Source organism: Paramisgurnus dabryanus, chromosome 21 (assembly GCF_030506205.2).
Source record: "Paramisgurnus dabryanus chromosome 21, PD_genome_1.1, whole genome shotgun sequence".
In the NCBI taxonomy this organism is placed as follows: Eukaryota; Metazoa; Chordata; class Actinopteri; order Cypriniformes; family Cobitidae; genus Paramisgurnus; species Paramisgurnus dabryanus.
In genome coordinates, this window is record NC_133357.1 from 5813751 (window position 1) to 5837771 (window position 24021).

A 24021-nucleotide genomic window follows, 5' to 3' on the forward strand; every position below is an offset into this window, starting at 1 on the left:
AATGTGCCGTTTTTGTTTGTGTCCTTTTAAATACAAATGAGTTGATCTCTGTACTAAAATGGCAGTGCTGTGGTTGGATAGTGCAGCTTAAAGGTGCAGTGTGTAAATTTTAGCGACATCTAGCGAATTGCAACCAACAGCTTAGCCCACTGCTCACCCCAAGCTTGTAAAGCACATAGAGAAGCTATGGTAGCCACCACCGGACAAACAAGTACAAAAATGTGTCCGTTACGGGCTTCTGTAGAAAAATGGCGGCACAAAATGGCGACTTCCATGTAAGGGGACCCTCTTTGTATGTAGATAAAAAGGTCTCGTTCTAAGGTAATAAACACATAACAGTTTATTATGAAAGGTCTTTATACACCACTGATAATATAGTTTTGTATATTATTTTGCATTTCCGTCAAGAAATCCTTCTAAAAATTACACACTGCACCTTTAAGGGGCGGTATTATCCCCTTCTGACATCACAAGGGGAGCCAAATTGCTATTTTTTCACATGCTTGCAAAGAATGGTTTACCAAAACAAAGTTACTAGGTTGATCTTTTTGACATTTTCTAGGTTGATAGAAGCACTGGGGACCCATATAGCACTTATACAAGGAAAAAGTCTGTCTTTAAAAAAATGTCCCCTTTAAAGGTCCACGAAATCATGAAATGTGTGTGAGATAATGTTGAAGAATACTTGTATACTCCGTGAAATCGACTATTAACAGATTTAGACATTTATTTAGTTTTTCTGAAGAACAAACCAGAATTTGTATTCAATAAAACACCTTCTTATTCAGAAATTCAATTCACCTTAGACAGGGGCATCATGCACCATTTTTTTTTTAAGGGGGCACAGTGTGCACAAAATAAAATGACATATTGGAATCATATTTACATCTAAAATGCCATTTTTTGTTTATTTACATTCTGTTTAAAGACTTTAGTGCATTTGCACACTTTAAAAAAATTTGCCTCTCCAACATAAAAATGTCTAGTGACCTGTTGCACCTAAAATTGTTAGTTAGCCCAGGGTTCCTACAGGTTTCTTCAAGTTAAATTCAAGTCTTTTTAAGACCTTTTTAAGACCATTTGTATAAAAAATTAATACCCATTTCACGTCCCTACCAGCAAAGAAAAACTAAAATAATTAAACTTGTGTTCATTTATTTTTCCGATGTGAAATGGGTAAAAAGATGATAAGCCAAGCAAGTGTGAAAAAAAAATTTCAGTAGGCCACAAGAAAGTTTGCCAAACAATGTTAAGTTGTTAAGGAATTTCTGAGATTTTCTTTGATTTTTCCCGCTTCTCCTTTGCCTGTTGCTGTGTTGTGTTGCAGTCTATGGTTGTGGTGATCTTCATTTACTGAAGGTATCACGTGTTCGCAGTATTTTGTACTGTGACCCGGGACTGTGTTGCGTTCTCAATTATTGGATCCGCCACTCTTTATTTATACTACTTTATTAAACAAACAGAGATGCAAACACATGTATGTTCAAAAAAGAGAAAGGTAATCTAAGCCCTCACACCCAGGCAAATATCCAGATACTTAGGCTACATTGCCACAGACCCCTGCCATCCTTACCAACCTAGGTATATAGAGAAAAATGAAATTCGAAAATCAAAAGACGCCGACATTAATTTGGAATATTCAATTTCATTTTTTATGTTAAACCAAAAATCTTATTGAACTATCTAGCACTTCTTCTTGCTTTAGTCCTTCTTCCTCTTCTTCCTGGCCACCTCCTGCAACGTATCCAGGGCCTTCCATCTGGCTGCATTCATTTATATTAATTTCACATTATATTTCATAAATCCAACCATAAATGAACAAAGCTGACAATGTTTGTCAAAGCATCACAAAACACTTTACTGTTTTTGCACTGACATATGAAGCAATACTTGTGTAGATGACCCCTTTTATCAAACTCTTTTGAATACAATAATATGTATAGTATATTAATGATAGAAAGTGCAGGTCTAGAGGTTATAATGTAATCGGTGTGTTATGGTTTATGTAGTTTTCTTTCCTTTTTTAGATAGAGCAGAAGCAGTAAAAGTGCCTCTTTTAATTCCTCTCTTGCAGATTAAAAGAGCTTAATCCACTTATTATTTTAGATTCAAAAGTCTACTTGCTGTCCCAGTGACTGGTGACTTTATATTAGAGCTTTGCGTTTTTTATATCTAGAGTCAGCTTGAGCTTTGCTCGTGCAATGGGCTTAATTAACATTCACATTGCTTTTTTGCTAACATCTTTGTGATCTTTGAGCAAACTTTTTAGATATAAAAAGATGGTTCATTAATAATTACATTATTAAACAAAGGGACGGAGAAAGAAAGTGCAGCGCGTGGTCGTGACTTTCAAACCAAGCCAGTTGTTATCGCAATAGAAACGGAGGCACGCAGCTTGAAACTGCACGTGAACATTAGCGCTGACTGACTCTAATCACGGCCGTTTTCCTATCGACTCGGGTTTTACACATAATGTTAATCGGACCCGGTCCTCCGTGAAAACCTCTATGCATACAACTCTGCTCAAGTTCAGAAACATGTGACGCTGAACTCGCTTCATGTCGCACCCAATTCATCGAGAAACAGAGAGCATGTGAACGTACAGCAGACTCATCGGTAGAGACACGATGTGCTCGCAACCAAAATGCCATTAATAATAAAAAGCCGCAGGCGCCGAAAAGCGATGTGTTTGCATCCCTGATTTAATAAAAATGTGGTTGACAAAGAAACTTTTAAGGAAAAATACAATATGGAGAAGTTACATACAGCACAATTTTTAAGACCCAGACATCAAAATGTAAGACTTTTTAAAGTCTTTTTAAGGTATTATTTCCAAATTCATAAATTCAATGCTTTTAAGGCTTTTTAAGACCCCGCGGGAACCCTGTAGCCCAATTTAAGTTGCAGAAACCAACTTTCTTGTGTTGTGCTGCCTACACCAGCATGTAGACTGAACTTAAAAAAGAATGTTCGGTTCATTAAATATTCTCTCTTGACTAAGCATAGCTTGTTGGGCCAAATTGAAATAAAATTTATTAATTAAATTTTCATGTTGGCTGTTGGCCAAAAAGTCTATTTTTCATTTCAAATAAGTTACACACTATGCTCTGATAAATACAATTAATTTATTTAAATCCGTAAGAACTTGCCTGTTATGCAAAAAAAACCACTACCAAAACAAGATCTGACAGTTCAAGTAAGCATTGAACCAGAGTCCTTTTTGCTGTGAGGCAATAATGACGCGCGCTAACCCACTGTGCCGTGCTCTACAATGAGCACACAGTTCTCAATCATGGTAACAATAAAAAACATCATTATTTTAAAATAACTCTAACTACAACATATAACTAACATTAACAACATAACAACATAAATAAATCCAGCAAACATTAAAACAGTCATCTTTTTTAGTAAATATTAACCAAAGAAGTGAACATGTCGCAAGGCATGCTGGGAACCATTCGGACCATTGTTTTTTTTAATTGCTTGTTTAGATTACTCAGTTTGGCAAGTTGGGCAAACTAATTGGACAAAAACGTATATCTAAGTCCAGTCAACAACAAAAAATTTGTTAGCTGGATGATTATGCTTTTTTCATTCAGTGAACACAAAATAAATAATGAATTGATCCCATGAAATGTTTACATGCAAGTCAAAGCCTTATCTAAGATCACAACAGCGCATGATGAAAATCAATTTTAGAGGGTCTTCTTTCTTGTTTAAAAATATACAGCTGCACAACACAGAAAGCTTACGTCTGACCTCAGTATACATTTCTGACAAAGCTTCTGTTGCAAAAAGGGTCATATTAGTGCTGCTCGGTTATGGGTAAAAGCATAATCACGATTATTTTCCCAACAAAAAAAATCATAATCGTGATTATTTAACATGATTACTGCGTAACTTTGAAAAAAAAATGCATTTATCTAACCTTTTTATTAAGTAAGTGTTGCAGTAGGCTACATGTGTCAAAGTAGTGGTGCCTTCGAAGTGTCTTACGAACACATCGGTCCAGCAGCATGCAAATTATATTTTAATCTGACAATAATTGTTTTACCTCGATTATCGTGGTTTTGTTATTGTTTAAATTAAAAATGAAAAATCAAAAACGATTAATTGAACAGTCCTAGATAATATTAAACCATAGGGATAGGGCTGCATGATATTATGAAAATATACGATTCTGAATGCTGCGATAGCGATTTTTCTTGCATTATGACATTTCCTTATAGAAACGCTATTTTTATTAGCTAATTTTTTATCATTTAGATATGTAATTATCATATTGAAATTAGGGATGCACCGATAGGATTTTTTTGGGCCGATACCGATATTAAACACTTGTATACAATACTAACTCCTCTTGATATTTCTGCAGAACACTCGTTGCAAATGGCGATTTTTTGGTCTTTATCTGAGATTTTGAAGAAAGCCCAGACCGCAGACATTTTCCCTCGAAATACTCTAGACCGCATGGATCACATGAATGAGTAATCTCGCGTGATTAACTACGTGATTTATTATTTTTTTCCCTCATCACACGTCTGACAAACTATAATTTATATAATAAATTTTGTTTTGGGAAGTATTTAATTATTTTGATAATTATTGTTAAAAATGCCGGATTATGCAACAGACATGCAACTCATTGCCTTTATGTGGTTAATTAATAAACAATCGGTATCGGCCTTTCTCGTGCTGTTGCCGATATGCCGATGGTTTCAAATTCATAAAAAATCGGCCGATAAATATCGGCGGCCGATACATCGGTGCATCACTAGTTGAAATAAACAGGTAACACATATTCTTGTGATGTAATAAATCTAATTCAGGCTAAAAAACAACCATTTCAGACGTAGCGGTCTTTTTAGGCACAAGTTTATCGCTGTAGTTTTCCTCGCTTGTCTCTACTCCTGCCATATTTATTTTCCGCTCTCTGCTTTGTGCCCGCAGTCTAGCCAATAGTATACCAGTGGACAATCTAAGCATATAACACACAAATTGTAGACACGTAAAATAAATTGTAGGTTGTCGCAACTCTCTCTTAAGTTATCATGGTAACAAAAGTTTTTCGGTATATCGTGCATCCCGTATCCAGCTGGGAAAAACACAGATATATTACAAAAAGTAAATATACCGCCCAGTCCTATTAATACAAAATATTCATAAATTAACATTATTACATAGCTAACTTATTACTTCTTATGTAATTCAGTTAAACATCACAACAATTTAATCTTTGACAAAAAACAGACAACACTTTATTTTTCAAATAAACCTGGTAACAAAACAACACACTAGAACAAAAAAATACACCAAAAAGAAGTTATTTTAACTTTAGTTTTCATTTTGTTTCGATGACAACAAAGAATCTGAACAAATGAAGATGAAAATTAGCGGTGTTACAAAAACCAAACCAGTTTGTGATTTAAGCAGCATATAGATTGAAATGTCACAATTCGTGCGTTGGTCATGCACTCTGCGCTCACGTAACGTTTCTGGACTAACAGATTAAAATTGCAAAAAACTTCAAATCGGACATCTTAAAAAGCACTCGTTCGCTCAGAGAGTACTAGTTAACCATCTGATAAAACAAAAAAAAAGTCCTTTCTCGCTCATATCAATACAGAGAAGCACACCAAGATGAGGCAAAAGAAAAAAAAGACAAGTTGCTTAAAATGAACACAAATGCACACACACGCAGTTAAGATATTAAACCTCACGTAATGAAATACTAGAAGTAGCAAATGTCAGATTGAAAGGTCTTTTCCTGGTGAAACCTTGGCAAAACTACAATAAATTCTCTTTTCCTTACATTTAGCGTTTGGAATGATGGTATTGCATCTAATCTTTATATTTAACACAAACAAGAAAAACACATCGTAAAAGATATCTAGACGCCTTTGTAACAGAAGGTTCGGAAGGAAGGAATAAATTGGTTTTCAAAATAATGACACCAATAAAGTTCTAATCGGTAAGCTAAAGATATCATGACGTAACAGGATCATGTGAATAAAAACCTGATATGCCATTTCTCATATTTTGACCACAGTACATATGTACCATATGACTCCATAGTCACCGGAGAATGGAGTCAAGCTAGACGTAGTGAAATCTTCTATTGGGATAAAAACATGAATTGAAAACCAAAAAATTTCAGGGGCATTAGGCACCCTAGGCCACCACCAACCCTCATGCAAATAAAACCTTAAATGATAACGTTATTTAAATCACAACGTATGCATTATTGTAATATTTGATTTAAATTGCATTTAAATTACCAATTTGAATTTTAATGCTGCTTTCTGTTTAACAGTAATGCAAGTCACTACTGAAAAAAATACAGAAAAAAATTAGGGGTAATCCAGAATTTAGGGGTAAATGTGCTTAATTCCCATGAAAATAATATCCCAATAAAATACCATAAATGTGCTTCATTGCATTTTATCTAAATATTTTTATCGTGTGATCTTGAGATGAAATCACAGGTCTAAATGGTAGCATAATTTTTTATTAAGCACACTGGATTATTGTGATGGCGCTGTGTTTTAGCATCATGCAATGCGGAGCTCTACCAACTATCAGTTTTCATTTATGTCATTAGCGTTTTAAAGTAATCTTGAAAATGGACCATCTATCTATATTGAAAAGCAAGTTTTATTGTAGTTTTGCCTCTAATTTCCATTTAAATATTACAAACCTGTTACAGCCTTCTAACATTAAGAGAAAAGACAACCACTAATAATACACTAAAACCATCTGACCCCCATCCCCACCCTTTCCCCGGTCCATGTTTCTGTGAGTTGAATGGTGCAGTCATTCATTTTTTTGCATTTCAGAGCTTGGTTAGAAATACCCAACAGTTGTGGAGTCCTGTAGTTGTGCTGTGGTCAGACCTTGGTAACAGTGCATTGACCGTCTGGGCACCCGGACCGATCACCGCTTTGTGCAGGGCCACCACCAGGAGGCGGTCTGTCCAACTGCTGCAGTCTATGCCTACCCCGGGTGCCCTCAGCACCTTCGTCTCCAGCGTGTTCATCTTCGTCCTCGCTCGTGCCGGATTCAGATTCGGATTCCGGGGCATCTGGTGTGACAGATTCATCTTCGTCATCAGCATCTTCCTCCTCGGGTTCAGGCTCAGAGGGGCTAATACTGAGATGAGCAAGAGCCTGGACAAGTTGAATACCACTGGAGGAAGCAGGACTCGTCAGGTGGCCGCCCAAGACAGTAGGCGGCCTTACGGGAGTGGGGACAAAGACACCCTGAGAACGTGTGCTGTTGACCCCAGTGTCCGCTCCATCTGCTGAGCTTTCTCTTTCCACCGCAGCTCCGTCCACATTTAAATCCGGCCCAGCGGTGACCGTTCCTGACCCCGCCGCCACCACAGCGCTGGGATCTGGGTCTAGTCTAAGTCCAGCCACACCTTTCTTAGGAATGTCCACCACGTCTCTCTTCATCCTACGCCTGCGGCCGTGTTCGTTCCTCCTGTACTGCACCATGTTCTCCAGGTCGGCGACGTACAAGAAACCGGCGATTAACATCTCCGCGTTCTTCTTGCCTTTGTTGAACGCGTCCTCCAGCTCTCGGCTAGTCCGCTCGTCGTACTGCCACCAGCCGTTACGTCCTTCGTAGTACCAGGCGTGTCCGCCGGCACCCGTCCCGCGCCCACCCGTCGCCGAAGCCTTCAGCTCTTCGGGCGAAAGCAAAGTGGGCCGTTCCAGGAAGTCCTCAGGTACTTCCTGTCTACAGAGGGCGCACCGCTTGCTATGCCAGGAGGCTCCCTTGACACACAGAAAGCAGAAAATGTGGCGGCACGGCAGACGTACGGGGTGGACGCAGGTCTGGAGGCAGATAGCGCATTCCGGTACAGGCAGTGATGGAGACGAAGAAGAAGGACTTCCATCCATCACCGGCTCTCCACTCACCTTCTTTCCAGAAGTCAGGGTGTCCACGGTAAGATCGACCTCGCCACAGCTAGCCATACTGCCAAGAAAACAAAAACACAATAATGTTATAAGCAGAATGGGAAAATGTGCATCATGACCAACTGGCTCTGAAAAATGTGCTGCTTGAACAATAGAAACACAGCAAGAAACACAATAACGTCAGTGGTACATATGCAGAACAAACAGGACACTGTTTACCACCCAATGTTGCCCAAGTCAAGAATAAAGTCATGAGTAAATAGCAGCTTCACTTCTTTGTTCATTGTTGCTGCTCTGTATAATTACATAAAGCTCTCCTCCAACAAAAATGTTATATAATAATATGTTTATTATGTTAATATTGTTATGCATGAATTTTCACATTTACGGTTAGGGCTGTCACAATGATTAAATAATCGTCTCATCGCGTTTGTTTCAGACCACCACAATGATACATTAAAAATAATGAAACTGAGAACTCATTTCTGAGAAAAAATTCATATTAAAGCACTTCATGATGCTGGATGATTTAAGAAAAACAGACATGTGCTCTAATCAATTTGTTTGACAGTGAATAACATTTAAACAACCCATCATATTTTGAAGGAACATAGCAATTTAAAACCAAGTGGAACAACTACAATGTATTTTGTTTGTAAAGTTTTCTTCATTAGCTATTGTAAAATATAGTTTACATTTAAACATCCATATATTTAAAAAAAAAAAACTTTGGTTTGACAACAAAAGTCTTCGCTTTAACAGAATGACTTTCGTTACATTCTCATTATAGCAACAAGCCCAAATAAAAGGCAGAGACAGCTAAATACATCATGCCCCAAATCCTTAACAGCCAAACCATCTACGAGACATTTTATGATACTATTACAGAAAAGCAGGACAACAAATATTAACTTATCCATTATCCATTTGTGACCCTGGGGGCGTATTACAAAAACTTTGTATCTTAGGTCTTAACTTAAGATATGGTATGTTAAATTAGGATTTTTCGCAAATTCATATTACAGAAGCAAATCTTAAATTGATTTAGGATTTTCATCTTATCTCACCAAATCTTATCTCATCTCTAGTTTGGAAATCTTAAATCGCTTAATCATGTTCGGTTATCAACTCTTAGGTCTGTTACCAAGCATCCAACAATGTGTGACCTCCTGCTGTACAACAAACAAAATAATTTTTTATCGCCTTTTTACTTCAAGGGGTCAGAGAAAGAAATTGTATTCATTGTAATTATAGTCTATGTTTTTATTATTATTGTTTTAGCATCAATGCGCTGCACATCATCTGTGAGTTACCATTACATTTAAGCATTTAGCAAATGCAACTTACAAAATTGAGGAAACTATTTTTCCTAAGTGCTAGGATATTACTGTACATTTCAACATTTGATAGAGACATGAAGACGAAATAGATGCTGAGTCAAGTGTGAATGGTTTTCATTATGATCCTATAATGTGTTCACGGATACGTTTTTTTAATAATGAGGAATGACAGAGTTTGGAAGATCGCTCCACTAGTGAGAAACATTGTGATTATGTGAATAATGGGAGTGATGTAGTGAAGGTAATAAATATTCAAAGAGTCATCCAAAAACAAACATTGCTGTTTCTCATCCTGCACTTTATTAAAAAATGAAATTTCATTCTCCCATAGATCTATCATAATGTGATTGTTTGAGATGGCTTAAGTTAAGACCGTTTTTAAGATGTTTTGTCAAGTTAAGATGCTTCACCACTTTCCTATCTGCAGATATGATAATGCACTTAGGAGATGTTATTCTGTAATAGCTTTTTTCTTAAATTAGGTCCTAACTAAAATTATCATGGTTACCAAACAGTTAAGATAAGATTTTAAAGTTATGATTTTTCTGTAATACACCCCCAGAAAACATCTTAAAGGGATGAACATTCTGTAATCATTTTCTCACTCTCATGTTGTTACAAACCTATATACATTTATTTGTTCTGATAACCACAAAGGTAGAATTTAATGTTTGAAACCAAACCGAACACGAGCCCCATTCACTTCCATTGTATTCTTTTTTTCCAACTATGGAAGTGAATGTGGCTAAAGATCGGTTTGGTTTCAAACTTTCTTTAAAATATCTCTTTTTTTCATCAGAACAAAGAAATTTATACAGGTTTGTAATAACATGAGAGTGAGCAAATGATGACAGACTTTTTATTTTTGGGTGAACTATCCCTTTAAGTAGCACGGATATATTTGTAGCAATAGCCAACAATACATTGTATGTGACAAAATTATTGATTTTTCTTTTATGCCAAAAATTATAAGGATATTAAGTAAAGATAATGTTCAATTAAAATATTTTATAAATTTCACACCATAAATGTATCCAATAGTAATGCACCGATGAATAGACCAATTTCGAGTAGACGTCACAGTTACGTCACTGCAAGCTGCGCGCGCAATGCGGTTGCAGAAAAACAGTGGAAATGAATTAGACACGAGTGAAAAGAGCAAGATAACTCACTAGAAAATGTCCTGTTGTGCTGTTAAGTGTCAGATTAAGATTGCCAAAAAAGATGGCTTTCATCTTTATACAATACCATCGTCGAAGACATCATTTGAAGATAAACGTAGGTGTTTATGATTACAATAAGCCCCTTAAACGGACAGAATGGAGCGAAGAAATCATCTGGAAATCTTTTAATAATTAGAATAGAAAATAAGTAGAGAAGATGTCCGGTGTTCTGTCGAAGTCTGTTCCCTCCATGTGTTTCTTATAGCGTTTTTATCACCTTACAATTATAATTTATTCCGAATAAATGTTTTTTTATACTGAAAAAGCAATAATATCACAATTTTTTTAAATATTTCATACTTTTTTCATTTTCTATTATTTCTTTTTATTTCCTTATATCTTAGCTTATGTCTTCTTCCTGTTTGTTCTAAAATTATTATGTTTACATACTTAATAAATATATAAATATAGCGCGCACACACACACACATGATGTAAAGTGTTATTAATATATAAACAGGCCTTTTAAATGCATGTTAAAACATAATACTTTTATAATAGTTTTAGAACAAACACGTATAAATATAAGGAAGAAATAATAGAAAACAGGAAAATGATGAAATATTTAATAAACGCTATTATATATATAATACATAGTATTGCTTTTATATGTACTTTAGCGATTCAGACTGTAAAAATAATTGATTTAGCAAAAAAGAACAATACATATAAATCACATACATGCATATCAGTAGCCAAGCCATTTAAACTTTTTATCTATCTAAAAAATAAACGTCTCGTGATTAAAACGCTATAAGAAACATTGCACTAAAGGGAAACATAGGGGAATCAGACTTCGACAGAACACCGGATCCATAAAAAATCACGGTTTAATGCTAAAACACTTTACAACCCTACTGCGGAGCAGTCACTTTCTGCAACCAGTTTGGCTCCGCCCACAAAAAAACGTCATCTCTGTTTGCAAACACGAAATTGGTCTATTGTCCGCTGATATTTATCGTCCGATTGTTGATGAATTTGAAACCATCGGCATATCGGCAATAGCACGAGAAAGGCCGATACCGATTGTTTATTAATTAACTGCATAAAGAAATCCATTATATGTAAAAAAAAAAAAATGAGTTAATGTTGTTAATAAAATAAATGCTGAATAGCAAAAACCACCTTTTAAGGTCGTCATGCTGTCTTATTATATTTGTTTTAGCTTAATTTGTGCCTCTCTAATTATGTTGGTCAGTTGAATGTTAATCAGATCCAATCCATGTTCAGTAAAAATAATTTGATGCAGAAATAAACTAGCTAATAGACCAACTGTATAGTATTGTATACAAGTGTTTAATATCGGTATCGGCCCCAAAAAATCCTATCGGTGCATCCCTAGTATCCAAACTTTTTGCGAGTTGATGCAGTTGCTAAGGATTTCATTTGGACAACTTAATGGCAATTTTCTCAATATTTTGATTATTTGAACCATTAGATTCCAAATAGTTGTATCTATATACCAAATATTGTCCTATCCTAACAAACAATACATCAATGAAATGCTTATTTATTCAACTTTCAGATGATGTACAAATCTCAATAAAAAAATGGCCCTTATTCTGGTTTTGTAGTCCAGAGAGTTAACATTTTAGCTAAAGCAAATAATGTCAGATGGATTGTCAAAGCAACCTCCTGTCATTAACATTCAACCAAAACTATTTAGAAAACTATTTAAATAAATTAATTGTAGCACATACAAAAGTAGCAGTAATATATATATATATATATATATATATATATATATATATAAAGAAATGTTAGCTGGACAAATAAAGTTTTAAAACGTGTTCCATTTTTTATTTTAAATATTATACTCCTATTTAAATAATCATAATACTTTAAAATTGAGAGACAGTCAATAAACAGTAAAGGTTCAATGTGATGTCTGATGTGTTTCAAAGCTAATGTAACAATTTAAGGCCCAAATCGTTAACAACTCAAACAAGAGCCAAAGGTCGACTTATTTAATTATTCACGTATTAGATTAAATCACTAACGACATACATTTACGAAATAACACCAGTTAGGTTTGAGGTGTTAAGACCCGATCAATTGATCAGTCCAGACTGAGGCCTGTAGATATGACAACACCCCAACCAAAACATATCGACAAAACCTTTATTTCAAATGAAAACACAATCTCTCAGCTCCCATAAAGAGTACAATGTTAAACTAGAAACATGTAACGCGAGATAGTCAAACGATAAGGTAAGCTAGTTTAATATATGTTGATATTTTCGACAAATTCAGCTGCGTAGCGTTGCTTCAATGTCTATCAGTTTACTAACCTGTCAAAAATGTAAAATCTCGCCTCCTTCTTTTAGCGACGATCAGACTGACTCATCTCTTGGTCAACTGCTGACTGACCATTGTTCATTTATTGACGTAAATTAACCGGTAAATGTGAATTTGCTCGACACAGATGAACACAATAATGTTTTCACGGCTCTTCTTTGATAATCAGACCACTGCTGGTATATTCGAGCGCATCCACGCTGCGCAAGAGCTGCGCAGAAACAAACGTCTCTTCTTTAAAAAGCAGGCCGCTGCTTGTGTATTCGAGCGCCCCCACGCTGCGTGGAAGATGCGCATACTAGTCACAAAGAATCACTCTTTTATAAAACACGCTCTGGAAAAAGGGCAATCTGAATGTTTACGGTTCAAAATCTTCCCAAACAAGCAAAATAAAACAGGTTTTAGCATTTATAGAATATTTTATAAATAAAATCATTTATATTTAACTAAACAACAAAATGGTATCAGGTATCACCATACCACCACAGTACTTATTCATATGCATAGCTTCTGGAAATATTTTATCAATAATTTAAAATATAAAGTTAAAGTGCTGTGAAGTTTGTTATCTATAGTTTGTCCTGAAGCAGGCCCTGTGTTAATGTGCATGATTTTCAACGCAATGCCACTAGATGGCAGAATTGTGTTGCAAAAAAAAGACAACAACAGGGGATTGTCATTAGATAAGAACTAATTCAACTATGAAAGGAAGTAGGTTAGGACAACATCAGATTAAAGTTCCACCTAGAATTAACCCCGATTCCTTTAAACTAGAAAAACTGAACACCCGGGACTAAAGAAGAGCTTTAAAGGATTATGCAGGTGCATAAATGACCATTTAAGGCATTTAATATACACATGTGTATCTTTTAAGTAGGCTATTCATAGTTTTGGAGATTAAGAAAAGTATCCGAAGTTATATAAATGTACCATGAACAATTTCAGCACATTTTCAGTTTGGTAATTGTAGTTTTATCTAATTTCTGTAGCTTGCACCCACCAACCAATAACCGATGCTTTGCCCCTGGCACATGTTGGCATATCTCCATTTATGATCACAAAACTACATTAATTTAAACTCTAGAAAGCTAGAACCATTCTAAAACCCTTTCCTATCCAAGTAAATGATATTCACTGCATGTCTGCAGCATTTTACACCGCATGTTAACCAGAGATAATGCCACCCATGCACGCTCCTGTTCTTCCAGCATTACACTGCAGAAACGTGTGTTGCTGGATGTCATTTGTCATGTTTGTGCTCAAGGGAGAGCAGTTTCATTGTGGATCAAATAACTATTCAGACGGGAGGGGAGAAAAGCATGGACTTGCGATGCAGAGATAATCAGTCGATGTGTGCAATGGTGTGTAGTACACAGCATTAAATGGGAGAATTTCCTAAATTAGAACGGAAAAGAAGGTTTGATTCCCCGTGGCTTTGTTATGCTTGGATGACTGAGCTTGCTGTAGTGTTGTGTGTGTGTGCATGCACATGTGTGGGTGCCATATGCATGAAATCAATGAATGCTCATTTTACACAGCTATTTAATCAAATTCACAACGTAGTGTGACAGCACACAAACTCCACGTGGCATCCTTCATCACTCCTCATCACCCCCACCCCAAATCCTCAGGGGGGGACTCTATTGCCGTGGCCTATCAGTCTCCATTTCTTCCCTCCGACTGACCAAAATTCTCTCTAATTTTCATTTATCGGCACTGAACTACTTCAGCATTGGTTCCCTAGGCCCTCATGGATGATGGTGGTTTATGAACCATCATCTGAAGCACAGGAACTCGCTGGAACTTTTCCCCCAGGGGATCTCGTTCCTTTCCCATCTAACATGGTTTCCTCGCCCCCCTGCGTCTCTGCGATGAAGAAGCGCCATACTGCCGCTGGTGTGTCCTCCTTTTCTCATTTGCTATGAGCCGTGGCTTATTGTCAGCAGTTTTTCAACGTTCCTGTCAGTGGAAGCCACCTGGTAACAATAAGATAGTATCAGCACCAGCTAAACTGGGGCGTTATAATAAACACGCACACACTGACTGTTGTGTATAAAAGCACCACGCTACACATTTATCTTCTCCAGTTATTGGGGCTGCGTGCGAGGCAAATATTCTCCCTTTCATTGTTATTCTATTTATACGATAAAATTAGAAATAAACAGATTGGAGCCGGATCCCTGCTGAAATTACACAAGAAGGGAAATGAGCTGACAGCACTGTATTGAATGTTTTGCGAAACACCATTTTTAAATGCTTAACAAACTCGCTTTGTACTTTTTACACGAAACATTAATCATCATGGATATTTAGGGGATTGTGTGTAGATTATTATAAATTTGAGACATGTTTTGAAACTTTTAAATTTAAGTGCAGAATAAACAGCACCAGATGTCCAAGGCAATATTCTCTATGATAGACTATAAACTATAAGGCAATAAAATCTCAATTTTGGCAAAACAGAGAAAGCAACATCAACACAATGCATGCATGTAAATATAAAATAGTTCTATATGATTTCTTGTGTTTTACCATAGAGGATCATTCAATGGCAGACAGCTCATTTGTAAAATCATTATATTGTTTAAGATGCAATGTTACAAATACTAATGAGCACATTTTGCATATGTTGTAGACACCAAATGTCTCCTAAATAACAGCACAACCAGATCATCTACCAGTCAATGGTCCCCATGAGAAATTACTTCATTGCCATAATAAATCATGACTTGATGATAGTTTTAAAATGCAAAGGTTTATGTTGGTTTTAGGAATAATAACATTAAACATCAGATCACGTAGAAAACCAATAGCACACTGTTTATGTCTGAGCAAGCATATATATATAGTAGGTACAAGTTACACATTTAGCCGAACCCAAAGTATCAACAATTAACAAGATAGCACTGTCATGGCAGTCCACAGGGGCAGTCATGACCACATGTATTTGTGTATAGGTTTGGATATATACTATAAAATGCCTATTTAAAATTGTTCTCACAATGAGATGTGCCAAAAAAAAAAAAAATCTCATGACATGACAAAATCTTGTGTGGTGGGTTTAGGTGAAATATTGTGTTATGAAAACAATTTGAGTCTATGAGATGCTCAGTAACAAAAACGTGTGTATGAATTTGAACGCTCAAATTGTGATGCAGAGAGAGAGAGAGAGAGAGAGAGATGGGGACACTTCGCTCTTCTGTGCGCGTTTCTGTCTCAGCTCTTCACCAAGCTGAACACAAGACAGAAGAGCCTTCATCTGTCAAATGAGATCAGTCTCCTGTAGGTAAGACCTGACATATTTTATATCCTGCAGATTGCATTCACAGCCGCGTGTATATCACCAGAATGTCAAACTTATTGGGAATAAGCAAGTTGTGATCCACCGGAATGAAGCAGCGGTTTACACTATGTGGTAATGAGCCGAATGTACGCGTAAAGGCAGTGATGTTGCTTTGCGCGTTTCTACACGATGCTGTGGAGGAGGACAGCTGTCAGCTGATGCATGTTTTTCTGGATGTATTTAATGTTGGTGCATTTGGGAATGGTGCTTTTTTAGAGTTACCAAGCTGATGTTCGCTTCGACTGAATCTGACAGATGGAGCCGCGCTCCGCGCACGGGTGACCGGTTACGGGAGCGCACAGACGCCGCGCGCTGTAGTAGCCTACTCATTTACTGAGTCATTTATTGCTTTATTGTACACTTTTTACAGTTTAATTTGTACTGGGAAAAAAACCCGATGTGCTGTAACCGAAGTGCATTGATTTACCCTCTTGGTTACTTTATTGTGAGCTCTGGTAATAAATTGTGAGAAACTAAAACAGCCAAAACTCATTGAGCAGGGGAGAAATAAAAGTGTAAATGTCGTCATAAACCTTCTAAAGGGTAGATCACTTTGGAATAAAAAAAACTAAAATGCTAAAAGCAAGGTGTGTAAAGTTTAAAGTCAAGGTTAGGGTGTAGAAATGATACATTGCTTAATTTTAAAACAATATAACCTACAGTATGGGGGTACCTGGAAGTCTAAAAGCTATAGAAGCATATGGTGCCTATTGAGCAATTTAAGGCATAGCTTCTGAGGACCTCCATTCATGTCTTCTTTTGCCAAAGTTACATGTAACAGATGAGACAGCTCGACCACCACGCCAAACCGATTACTGGTTCGAGTCCTCCTGATCGGGTTTGAATAGGACAGGTTACAGAACAAGAAACCATTGGGGAAGATGTAAGAAATGCCATGCAAATCAACTTAAACTTATTTATTTTCAATACCACTGATAAAAAGTTGAGATCTTTGTGGGTTTGAGATCTTTGTGGATGCTGTGTTTTTTATGCTTGAAAATCATGCTGGTAGGTCAGCAACCTGCCACTGGCAAACTCAAAATCAATGCTAATAAAATCAATTGTGAGTCTAGTCTCTCATGCACTTCGGATGAAGAGTGCGGTTGGTTAATCGGATAGTAATACCATGGTAGTTTAGAATTACCATACTAATTTAGTTTGGCATTTACATAAACGCACCAAGGTACTTTGTGTGTGTGTGACAGAGAGAGAGAGAGAAAGAGAGATAGAGAGAGCGAAAGGATAATCTTATATGGCTTACCTGTTGCAAGAAAATTAATGAGATTTATGGCAGTTTCTCTGGCAAACAGTTTTAGCAACATTTACAGGCAACCATTTCAGTTTTGTCCTGATTTCTGGGCTTTAGTTTGTGTCTCTTAATGAATTCTATACATCAGTCTGCACATTAAAGCAAGATTATGGCCACAACTCATTGTAATTACACTCCTATCCAGTCAGTATTATGCATATACGTGTGTTTGTTGCTCGCTCCAGCTTGTTCATTAAAGAACAAATTTGTTCAACAATTGTTCCACACATTAGTAGTCCCAGCTTGCCTGTTAAGGTTGGAAACAGCTCAGCTCCCAAACACAAACTCAGATCTGCATCAGATACAGAAGCAAATTTGGTTTTCTATGCTTTTTGGGTCAGCCATTTAAAGCTTTAACGTTTCCCAGAATTTCTCACACGCAATATGTGTGCCTCTCCTGTCATCCGCCTGTGCAAATCTGACAAGCTTGTGGGTTATTTTTTCTCTCGCGGCTATGTTGGAGTTCAGTGAAGTGAGACTGGAACAGAAATTTGCCATTTGAAATGAAGTGACCACTCATTATTACCCATCTGAGCCTACATGAATCACAGAGTTAACCCCTACTTCTCTCTCACACTTACTAACATGCACTCTGAGCAACATTTATTCAGTTTTATTTCATAAGAATTACATTTTTATATTTTTAATTTTAAAATAGTTATATTACTATTTTAGAAAGATAGGCTATTAAATGTATTAGACCCATTGGCGGCTCATCCAAGAGGCGCTTAATCAAAATAAGTGTTCGGACGGAGTGTCATGTGTGTTTCTTGTGTTTTCAAAATATGTGTTTTTTGCGTCATGTAAACCATGTGCATTACATATAAGGAACAGCAGGAGGAGGACCAATGTTTAGGAATATGAATGTTGTCCCATTTTTGTCTAAAACATGCTTGTAGTTGCTCAACTGTCTTAGGTCTTCTTTGTCTCATCTTCCTCTTTATTATGCGCCAAATGTTTTCTATGGGTGACAGATCTGGACTGCAGGCTGGCCATTTCAGTACCCGGATCCTTCTTCTACGCAGCCATGATGTTGTAATTGATGCAGTATTTGGTCTGGCATTGTCATGTTGGAAAATGCAAGGTCTTCCCTGAAATAGACGACGTCTGAATGGGAGCATAAACTTGGATAAACCTTTCAGCATTGATGGTGCCTTTCCAGATGTGTAAGCTGCCCATGCCCCAAACCATCAGAGATGCAGGCTTCTGAAATGAGCGCTAATTACAACTTGGTAATTCTTGTTCTCTTTAGCCTAGATGAAATGGCGTCACAGTTAAAAAAAAATTTTTTTTTTTATTCGTCTGACCACAGAACAGTTTTCCACTTTGCCACAGTCCATTTTTTTAAATGAGCTTTGGCTCAGGGAAAACGCCTGTGCTTCTGGGTCATGTTTAGATATGGCTTTTTGTTTGACCTATAGAGTTTTAGCCAGCAAGGGCGAATGGCACGGTGGATTGTGTTCACCGACAATGTTTTTTGGAAGTATTCCAGAGCCCATGTTATGATTTCCATTACAGTAGCATTCCTGTATTTGATGCAGTGCCGTCTAAGAGCCCGAAGATCACGGGCATCCAGTATGGTTTTCCAGCCTTCTGACAGACACTGGCACTCTGGAATTCTCTTTTTATACCCAATCATGTTGCCAATTGACCTGATAAATTGCAAATTGGTCCTTCAACTGTTCCTTATATGTAGCCTACATTTAAATTTTCTGGCCTCTTATTGCTACCTTCCCATCTTTTTTTGGAATGTGTAGCTTTCATGAAATCCAAAATGAGCCAATATTTGGCATGACATTTCAAAATGTCTCACTTTCAACAATTGATACGTTATTTATATTCTATTGTGAATAACTTATAACTTTATGAGATTTGTAAATTATTCCATTCCCTTTTAACTCACAATTTCTACAGTGTCCCAACTTTTTCTGATTTGGGGTTGTATGTTTACTGCTGATATAAAAAGGTTTGCTTAATTTGTTATGCTTTATTTATTTATTGTTTAAATAACATTGCTCACTTAAATAGCAAATTAATTATTATTATTTAATAATAATTTATCTTAATTAATATTTTTGGTGGTATCAAATGATAGATTTGAACAATTCACAGATATTGTTATGGAGTACTGAAAGTTGTGACAACCCAAATGCTGTGTATATAGATGGTTTCAGCAGTACCAACATAAACAAATTGCTTTTTCGTGGAACAAACGTAACTTCTGGTAAATTCCACAAAGAATCAATAACAACAAAGTCCTTTTAAAGTAGTTTCAGGGTTCCAACAGGTCCTTGAAATCCTTGAAAGTTGAATCTGGGGGAAAATTCAAGGCCCTAAGAAGTTTTGAAAATATACTTACACAGATACCAGTCATTGAAAGTGCTTGAATCGGTTTTATTTAAGAAGTTTTCTGGAAAAAATCCATATTATTCCCATTTCCCTGTGTAGTGTAGGATAATATCATAAAAATTCTAGACTTTTTAAGCACACGTGCTAAACTGTTCGCTTTAAATGTTTATATCTTCTGTATGCGAATGTCGATTCATACCAAAATGATTTTGTGCATAGTAGTGTTTGACAAATGAAAACGTCTCGTCTTATAAGGGAACGAGGTGCTGCGTCTCCCTTGCCATATTTCCTGCGTCCCTTTAATGCCGTCTTTGGCAATATTTCAGACAGCGATATACTTCCTGGCTCCCGCGTCACCCTAGGCCCTATTTTAACGATCTGAAACGCAAGTGCGAAGCGCAACGCGCAAGTGAGTTTGTGGGCGGATCTTGGGCGCTGTTGCTATTTTCCCGGCGTGAGAAATAACTCTTGCGCCGGGCGCAAATCAATAAGGGGTTGGTCTGAAGTAGGTTCATTATTCATAGGTGTGGTTTGGGCGTAACGTCAAATAAACCAATCAGAACGCTAGCCAACATTCCCTTTAAACGCAAGGGCGCAAGTTCCATGGCGGGTTGCTATTATTATGACGGATTTACCAGGCGCACGCCAGGAGCGGTTCACAGCCGAGGAGACCGACGTCCTTGTACGGGGGAATCCCACGCTTGCCAGCATAAATCGGGCACGCCGTGTAACGGGAGGTGGATCTGCCTCAGGACTTGACGCCAGCAGAGGACATCGCTGCGTCCACCCTCACCGCTGAAAGGGTTTGGGGGCTTTGAAATCGGACCCAAGAAACGCAAGCAAGGTCCAACCCCAAAGTACTCTTACAAATCAAGTTCATATACATTAAGGTTTCTTATGAAAACATTTTAACTATTATTTACATAAAATAAACGTAATACAGCCACACAACAAAGTTATGAAAATATTTTAATCGTTATTTGCATGAGAATAAATAAAAACTATCACCACAATGCTCACCACTATGATTCCCCTTATCTCGTGTATTAATATTTTTAAGTGTAACAATTTATGATTTGCAAAAATAACTGTTGCATCTGTGTAGATTAGATAAGCAAAGTGTATGCGCGTTGTGCACCCTATACATTATGGTCAAGCATGCGCCCTTAAAATAGCATAATGAACAACGCGCAACGCGCCACTGAATTTAAACTTTTTTTTTCTGGTCAGTGGCGCAATTGTTTTTTGAAACTGCAAAATAGCATCAGGGATGGTTTGCGCCGGAACACGCCTCTTTTTTTGCTCTGAACCACCCAGGGAGCGCAAGTTCATTCCCTAGTTTGCCGACGTGCTTCTGTGACGGGAAAAACCCGCTGTGCGCCGGGGCAAAATACGAATGATACATGCGTCACTGACAAAGTCAATTGCGCTGGGTGCAAGATAGAGCCCCCTGTCTTTTGTCGTTAAGCCTCATCATTGGTTGAATTTGATATACACATTCAGATGCACTTACCCTTAGAGGCGTCCCCAAAGTGTCACCGCAGTGACGCAGCATGAGTTCCCTCGAAAGGGAACTGTAACAATGTATCTTTAAAGGTAACACAATGTAACTTGAAATGTGTCCCCACATTTACTCCTTGAATTTGAGGGTATTGGACCTGGAAATCCTTAAAAGGTCCTTGAATTTGAATTTAACTAAGGTGTGGGAACCCTATAGTTTATTTTTGAGAAACAAACTTAACATCAAGATAACCTTAGTTCAAATCATATCTATTCAGTGTAGCCACTAGTCAGACCATTAAACAAACAGAGACGGGAAGTTAAATTCCATCAAGACCGCAACAAAGCACGTGTGTCAGATGAAACCGTCTATATCTGGAGAAATACCTGTATAGACCCTTTTACAGCTCACGTGATCAAATAGCCTGCGCGCGCATTTGGGCAACGGAAGTAGTGTTATTCCCCATTGGTTCTAACGTGGTAGCAACTCAGAACGTTTATTAAAACGGTTTCCCAGCATCAAATTGTCTGGTTGTTGCGTTTGGTTGCTCAAATATAATATACTAATATACGTATATATGTATCTGGCAACTTTATTTTTGGCCATCTGCTAACGTCTTCTATCCACTCCACTATAGTACACGGATCTGGTAGCTGTGTTGAAAATGTTGATAAAGTCAACTTTTTTAAAATAACTTACTGTTTGTGTTGCTTCACTGCTGATTCTTACGATACTTCCGTTGCCTAAATGCGTGCGCATACGCTGCCACGTCATCATTGTGTACAAACAGTAAAAGGGTCTATACTATTCTGAAAATAGCCAGAGTGAAGTGAGTGCAATAGAGAAAGAAGCCTCAATGAGCGAGATGGAGATGAGTTCAGAAGAGGGGATGCATTCGGAGTGGAAAGTCAGCTTTTAATATTGATGAGCAAATGTTAATGTGAACCTAAAAGCAGGCCTAGTACAGATGACATGATCCCACTTTTACCTCTTAGAGAGACCTAGAAAAATGGAGCATGAAAATGGCGAAAGAATAAAAAACCACAGATTGAGCTGCAGAATAAGTCAAACTTTTATGATTAGAAGCTCTGAATGCTTATTGCAATCCCCCATGACACAGAGCAGCATGGTGAATTATAGAATAAACGGAAATGTGTCGTCTTTTTCATCCCTTTGGTAAACACTCCAGTTTGGATCAATAAAAGGCAGCTGTACACACTTGGAGGGTTGACTAGCACCTCATTTCCATTTTAATGAATGAGGCTTATTGAGCTATTGAGCAAGTTATAATTGTGTTGTGGGGTAGAGATCTGGAAAAGTGTATCATACTGAAAAAGGATTTGATGAAGTGGAGTGTGCATGTGTGTTTCAGTTTTTTGAGTCAAAAAGAGACAAACCTAGCCGTTGGGTTAAATTTACCCAGTTAAATTGAGTTGTTTATATTTGACCCAACAATGGGTTAAAACAACTCAGCATAGGTTAAATTACAACCCAACAGGTTGGGTTTGTATCTTTTTGACCCAACACCATAAATATGATCTGTCAAGGCCTATTTAAAGTGTGAGGACATTGCAGTGAGCATGACTTGGAACTTAAACACTGTATTTCTATTCACACTGAAGACAGATTTTCTTATACAGCAGGTTGATAGTCGCCAACAGGATATGAAATTTGGTTCATGTGTCTGGAAGTTGAATGCAAGATAGATATCTGGAAAGATCAAGAAACATATGAACAGTAAATGTAACAAACAAGGAGAGCAAAAAATTGCATGAAAAGCAATTGGAAATGAGAGGGATTTATAAGCCACGTTATCTACAACATAACCATGCATTCTTAAAAAAAAAGGTGCTTCAGGATGCCATATAAGAACCTTTTCTGTCTAAATGGTTCTTGGTTCCCAAACTTTTCACTTTGTGACCCACTCAAATATTTATAATCTATCCCGGGACCAACCAACATATTCTTTTTAAAATATGTTTTCTGCGCATCGAGAGATCATGTGTGCATCACGAGTTTTGTCAAAATAAGTGCCTGCTGCACACACTTCAAAACCGTTTATGATAAAAGAGACGCTCACGTTCACAAAATACACGCAAGACACTCCCTTAACAGTAAACTCTGATTATGCATGAGATTATGCGAGTATCTGGCAACCGCGAGCGTCTCTTTTATCATAAACCCTTGCGACCATAGACAGTAAAAGAAATGGACACAGCGACCCCATTGGATTCAACGGAGACAAGTGAAGTCAATTAGAAGCACGCACTTCCTGGGTGTCGAGCGTACTGCGCAGACTCAAACTGAGCTCAATGACGTGGATGTCACGTGAGCAACCTGTCTGGCAATTGTAAGTCTTCTAATAGCCATGCCACGGGAAATCTGAATCACCTACTGAATCTTGCAGAGACGGCGAGCGTGAACAGGAGCACATTTTGGTTAGTATTCTGATTAGTAATCTCCCTTGACTTTATGCCTTCACGTCCACCCGATTGCCTCATAGTCAGTAAAAGATTGCCTGTGAGCTTCTCTCACAGTCAATACGGTAATTTCTCTACTGTGCGACAGAATGTCGCAGGTTATGACGCAATCGTTAGCCTATTTTTACAAAAACTGCTTCTACTGGGACATAACGTAAGATACATGGTAATGGAGCCTTTTATACATTTTCATGTTTCTTTAGAAATAATTAATGGACAAATGGAGTCTTTGAACGCCTCAGATGTAAAGTTAT

At 37.3% G+C, this 24021-nt stretch overlaps 2 protein-coding genes across 2 annotated transcripts in view; one reads left to right on the forward strand and one right to left on the reverse strand.

Annotated features, from left to right (window-relative positions):
- Positions 1-3111: 3111 nt before the first annotated feature.
- On the reverse strand, positions 3112-12979 carry rnf146 (ring finger protein 146). Its single transcript, XM_065269014.1, has 2 exons — positions 12779-12979; positions 3112-7983 (listed from the first exon to the last, which is right to left on the reverse strand). Exon 2 carries the CDS (start codon positions 7980-7982, stop codon positions 6891-6893), a length of 1092 nt encoding a protein of 363 aa, XP_065125086.1. The 5' UTR covers position 7983; positions 12779-12979; the 3' UTR covers positions 3112-6890.
- A 2989-nt stretch (positions 12980-15968) lies between these two features.
- The window catches only part of cdh24a (cadherin 24, type 2a), an 88270-nt gene continuing 80217 nt past the window's right edge, over positions 15969-24021 (forward strand). Inside the window, exon 1 of the mRNA XM_065269038.1 lies at positions 15969-16071. The gene's annotated coding sequence lies outside the window, so the exon portion shown is untranslated. The remainder of the gene's footprint in view (positions 16072-24021) is intronic.